The sequence below is a fragment of the Trypanosoma conorhini genome (assembly GCF_003719485.1).
Source record: "Trypanosoma conorhini strain 025E chromosome Unknown Tco_14.4_contig_00331, whole genome shotgun sequence".
Lineage (NCBI taxonomy): Eukaryota > Euglenozoa > Kinetoplastea > Trypanosomatida > Trypanosomatidae > Trypanosoma > Trypanosoma conorhini.
In genome coordinates this window covers 3,359-8,868 of record NW_021704418.1, presented here as the reverse complement: position 1 = coordinate 8,868, position 5,510 = coordinate 3,359, and the positions used below count along the sequence as shown (strand labels likewise).

The window sequence follows — 5,510 nt, the reverse complement described above, 5'->3', positions numbered from 1 at the left end:
AAGCATTTCACCCTTTGCTTTTTTTTTTTTGTCCATTTCGTGTTCTTGCCCTTGTTGCGGCTGGCCGAGGAAGTGAAGCACGGCAGGTATGGAACTGAAACAAACAGAAAAAAAGGCAATGAAATATATATGAGATGTTTGTGTCTATATACAGTTGCGACTTATATTTTGGAGTTAGTTTTTTTTTTTTTACTTTTGTCCCTTATTATAACTCCCTCTAACGCGTTGTCGCGGCATGAGGCTTTTTTTTTTCCTCTCTGTTTCTGAGGGACTGATTTGAGTGTCTTCTTCCTTCTTTTGGAAACTCAGTTCCCCTATTCTGTTCATCTGAGCTGTCGCCTCTGTGCCTCCTTCACTCTCTGTGTGCTGTCCTTATCTTCATACGTATATACATATATATGTATATATCTGTATATGTTTCTGTGCGGGTTTTGTGTCCTTCCACCCCTCTCTGGTCCTTCTCTCCTTTTTTATCTGGGCTACATTGCCGTGTTGCGTCTTGGGGGGCTTGGGGGCGCCAGGAAAGGCTGCGGTGATAATTTTGTGATGAGCAAGCGGCAGCGGGACGACGAGGCGGCGGCTGTGCGCCACGCCGTTGAGCTTGTCTGCCAGCGTCCCGTGGGGTCCACCGAGGTGAAGGCGCTGACGCTGACGCCGCTTGAGAAACAGGTGGTTCGGCTTAAGGAGTCTTTGCCGCACGACGTCGTGCTGATGGTGGCGTGTGGCTATCGTGTGAAGTTTTACGGTCGCGATAGCCGTGTGGCGAGCCGCCGCCTGGGAATCATGTGCATTGGCACTACTCCTTTCGAGTCAAGTAGTATACCGTATGTGCGGGTCAATCTCTACGTTCACCGCCTTGTGGCGATGGGCTACCGCGTGGCGTTTGCTGAACAGGAGAACGCCTCCATTCGCACAACCGACGGGGCCGCGAAGGGCATTTTCGCGCGAGAGGTCGCGCGGGTGTGTAGCCGGGGCACACTGCTGCCGTCTGAGGTCATCGGTGACGCCACCACCACGACCACGACCACGACGGCGTCTCAAGCCGCTCCATCGGCGGATCAGGCAGATGCGGCGGAGGGCAGGGCGGAGGATGACGGGCCGGAGCCAGACGGTGTGGGTGCCCCCGTGAAGGAAGAGTCCTCGGAGTTGTTCATGTGTTTTCTAAAGCCGCCCGCATCAGCGTTGTTGTCGCCGCCGGCGCCGGGAGTTCCGGCGATGGATGTGACACTCGTCAGCTTCGTCACGTACACCGTACGGCGTCACCGTGTGGCGTCCGAGGTGGAGCTGTTGGACATCCTGCAGCGCTACGATATTGTGGAGCTGGTTCTCCTTTCTGCGCCCCACCCGGCGACGCCGGCGAATGGAATTTCACCCGCCCCGTCGTCTCTGCAGTGCTTGCCGGAGGTGTACGCCTCATGCCTCAACAAGGTGCTTCCGCTGCATTTTGGCCCCACCGTTAACGGCGAGGAGGACGACCGCTCGATTTCTCTCTCCACCTTTGAGTGCGTTGGCTCCGTGGACGAGGCGATTGCAAAGTACCTCGCCCCCTATCAGCTGAATAGAGTGTACGAAAAGATGTGCGCGGAGGGTGGCCAGCCGGTGCCCCTGAAAGGCGCCGGCGAGGGTGCGAAGAAGGCGATGGAGTTGCCCGGCAGCACATTGGGTGCACTGGACGTTTTTCACAGCAGCATCGGCGCCAAGGGCTCCCTGCTGGCGCTGCTTGACCACAGCCTCACCCTTCCCGGCGTGCGACGCCTGCGACTGTGGCTGTCCGCGCCGCCGTGCGACATGGACACCATCCTGTCACGCCGAAACGCCGTGTCATTTTTACTGCGTGGCGAGGAGGCCAACGCCGTGACGGGTTTGCTTCGTGAGTGCGCCAAGTTTGGCGACATTGAGGCAGCCCTGGGAAAGGTGCGGGCGCAGCGTTGCACAATTGCGGAGTACATCCAGCTTCTGCGCGCCGTGGACACGGCGCATACGCTCGCGTGTGCCATATTGGCCCGTACTCACGGGCACATGGACAAGCTTATTTGCGAAACCTTGCAGAGCGTCACTTCCGTGGAGACGACCACTTTTCTTCAGTCCTGTAAGTCTGAAATGGACTCTCACGCGAGTTCCCCGTTGGAATATTTCACCTCGCCTGGCGTCTCTACCCCCGCTGCCTTGCAGACACACTTAAAGGCTTCTGACGAGGCACTACGCGCCCTTGACGAGGAGCTGGAGTCCGTTCGCCGGACACTGCGTATGCCGGAGTTGGAGTATCGCACCATTGCAGGGACGCCGTTTATTGTGGATGTGCCACAGGCAAAGTGCGGCCGTGTCCCAAAGGACTGGTTGGTGCTGACGCGGACCAAAAGTCATGTGCGGTTTCACACGTCAAACATTGTTGATAGCAATGTTGCGCTTTCCTCTGCGCGAGAACGTCTTCTTGTCGCGGCAAGAGAGGCATGGCAGCAAAAGCAAGAGGAATTGGCGAACGCCTCTTCCGCCATGAATGTTTTTCAGGCTGTTATTGATGCGGTGTCCGTTTTGGATGCGATTCGTTGCCTGTCGGTGACATCGTCCTCCCCTGGCTACGCTGCGCCTGAGCTCTCTGAGGCTGCGGCGTGTCTGAAGATTGTTGGCGGTCGCCATCCAGTGCTAGACAGCATTTTGGAGGGCGGCTACGTGAGCTGCGATGTTTGCCTGGCAAAAGGTGGGGCGTGGATCCTGACTGGCCCCAACATGGGCGGCAAGTCTGCCCTTATGCGCATGGTTGGCACCTTTGTCATCATGGCGCAGCTCGGTTGCTACGTTCCGGCGACTGCGGCGCAGTTGCCCCTCTTCACTGCCGTGTACTGCCGCATGGGGGCAACGGACTCTCTGCTCGAGGGGGCCTCCACCTTTTTGAAGGAGATGGAGGAGACAAGCCGCATTCTGCGCTCGCCGCACTTGCCGTCCTCACTCGTGTTGTTGGACGAACTGGGGAGGGGCACAAGCAGCTTTGACGGCGTCTCCGTCGCTGCGGCAACGCTGGAATACCTGCTTCAGCGCGGCACGACGACACTCTTCGTGACGCACTACACACATCTCTGCGAACCGTACCGCCACCCCGCCGCCGAGGGAAAACGTGTGGCGTGCTATTTTATGGGGTTTCGTGAGGAGCGAAGTGGGGCGGGCGAGGGTGAGGCCAAGCTAGTCTTTACGTACAAGCCAACGCCGGGCGTGACGCCGTCCAGCTTTGGCGTGCGGGTGGCACGCATGGCGGGGCTTCCGCCGGCTGTCGTGGCGGCGGCGCAGCGACTCAGTGAAGTAGAGGAGAGAGCGCAGGCGGCACGGATGGCGTTGCTGCGGCTACGTCGCTTCGTTCAGGCGTCGCCCACCTAAGCGTATGAAACGTATTTTGCCGACGTGGCGAGGGCGGTTAAGCTGCGCGTGGGTGTGTGTGGGTGCTCTCTCGTCCCTCGCTCCCCCGCGCCTGTGGCGCGTTGTCCGTGCTGGGCTGCTGGTGAGGCGCCGCCGCCGCCGCTCCTCATTTGAGAGAGCCGGAAGTTGCACGACAAAACACGAAAAAACGAAAAAAAAGCATGCATGAATTGTGAGTAACGAGATTATTGCTGGCTACTACTTCTTTGCTGCATTGATGCCTCCCTTAGTGAGCGGCGTTGGCTCCGCGTGAGTGAATACGGAACGAAGGGGCAATAAAGTATATATATACACACACACACACATACATACATAGGCATAAATATATACTAGGAGGAAGATGCTTTCGCTCAACGCATACATATTTCTCAGTTTTCTGGCGCCTGTGGTGTTCGCTCTGGACTACGCCCACGTCTACCGCGAGTACTTCACGACGGTGGTGGAGCTGACCAACTCCTCGCTCTTCCGTCTGCTGGGGGTCAATGCCTTCATCGCGAGCGCCTTATTGTTTTGGCTCATCGCGTGTCGCGTTTTCTTCGGCAAGTTGAGCCACACCGAAAGGGAGTTGATGCGCGGCTCTGTCCCGTTGCACATCGCCGAGTGTGTTGTGGGGCCTCTCTACTTCGGGGTGGAGCTGCTTGGCACGTGCGGCGTGGCCGCGCTGTTCACGGTGGTGTTGGCCCTGCTGCACGACGTCGCGCGAGAACGGACCACGACGCTTCACATTGTGGAATCGCCGAGGGAGCGGCGCTGCATGCTGTGCGGCTTGACACTTTTCCTTCTGATGGCCATGCCGCTGGACCTGTACTTTGTCTTAGATGTATTTGTGAACACCGCAAGGCAGCCGGATGCGTACTTAACGCTCAAGTACTCGGCGGCCATCATGTACCTGCAGTTCGCCATATCTAACGTCAACCTCCTCGTGCGCTTGTTCTTCGCGGAGGTGGTGGAGGAGTCCGAACACGGCGCGTTCGCCTTCTACACCGAGCTCTTCTTTTCCATCCTTAAAAGTGGCGTCTTCATCGTCTCCTTTGCGTTCGTGTGTCTTGTGTCCCAGGCGCCATTCCCGCTGCTGCGGGTGCTGATCACGAGCGTGGTGGACGTCATCAATAGGGTCCAGAGCCTGCTGACGTACCTCACGCTGACGAGGTTCGTGCACAGCATGAAAAACGCGACAGCGGAGGTGTTGGCCCGCGACTCCTGCTGCGCCATTTGCCAGGACGAAATGAAGCCGGAGCAAAACTGCAAGCAACTCCCCTGCGGCCACTGCTACCACGAACACTGCCTGCGACGCTGGTTTGAGGGGATGTCGACGTGCCCGTACTGCAGGGCTGACCTTATGCTGCAAATGCGGCGGGCGAACGCAGCTGTGCAATTTTTCCACGCCGCCCCGCAGCCGGGGCAGCAGCAACAGCCGCAGCAACAGCCGCAGCAACAGCCGCCGCCGCCGCCGCCTTTGCCTACTCCGGCCACTCTCCGTCAAGGAGAGGATGCTGTGACGGGTGCTCCCCAAAACCCTGCCCGCGAGGCGTACCAACCACCTGACGAGGAAGAAATACAGCAGGCCTACAAACGCTACCGAGAGACGAGACTGCAAGCCATATTGGTTGCGCGCGAAAGCACAAATCAGCTTGGGGAGCAGCCGTCTGCGGCTGCTGCTTCCGGAGGCTTCCGCCCCCCACGTTCGGAGGCACACGAGGAGGCCGCCACGTTTGAGCCTCGGGCTGGTGCAGCCGCTGATGTTAGCTCCCCTCGTTGTAGTGCAGATTGCACAAACGAGGGGCATTTTGGCGAAACAGGCGCTGAAGCCATTGCGCAGTTGCGCAGAAAAGACCACCAGCGGTTAGCTGCCTACAGGGAATACGAAGAAACTGTTCGGAGGGCGTCCGGCAAGCTGCGGCAACGTTTATTGGACATTGAAAAGTCATTCTAGGAGCGTCACGACTCACGGCTTCAGTTGCGCTGCACATGGACAGAGTCGCACAACGGCGTGCGACTGCAGTCACTGTGTGTATGTGTGTGTGTTTGTTTGTATGCGTTGGGGTGAATATCACTTTCAGTTTGTTCCCTTCCTCTGTTTTTTTTTTGTTTTTGGTTTCCTT

General features: G+C 57.9%; 2 protein-coding genes across 2 annotated transcripts, besides 4 other annotated features; both read left to right on the top strand.

Moving 5' to 3' along the window:
* Positions 1-385: 385 nt before the first annotated feature.
* Positions 386-424: a microsatellite.
* Positions 425-546: 122 nt separating this feature from the next.
* Positions 547-3,369, top strand: Tco025E_05566 (putative mismatch repair protein MSH3; the record flags this gene model as incomplete). Its single annotated transcript, XM_029372459.1, has 1 exon — positions 547-3,369. One exon carries the CDS (start codon positions 547-549, stop codon positions 3,367-3,369), a length of 2,823 nt encoding a protein of 940 aa, XP_029227436.1.
* Positions 3,370-3,698: 329 nt separating this feature from the next.
* Positions 3,699-3,721: a microsatellite.
* Positions 3,722-3,738: a microsatellite.
* Positions 3,739-3,748: 10 nt separating this feature from the next.
* On the top strand, positions 3,749-5,341 carry Tco025E_05565 (E3 ubiquitin-protein ligase synoviolin; the record flags this gene model as incomplete). Its single annotated transcript, XM_029372458.1, has 1 exon — positions 3,749-5,341. One exon carries the CDS (start codon positions 3,749-3,751, stop codon positions 5,339-5,341), a length of 1,593 nt encoding a protein of 530 aa, XP_029227435.1.
* Positions 5,342-5,414: 73 nt separating this feature from the next.
* Positions 5,415-5,447: a microsatellite.
* Positions 5,448-5,510: the final 63 nt, after the last annotated feature.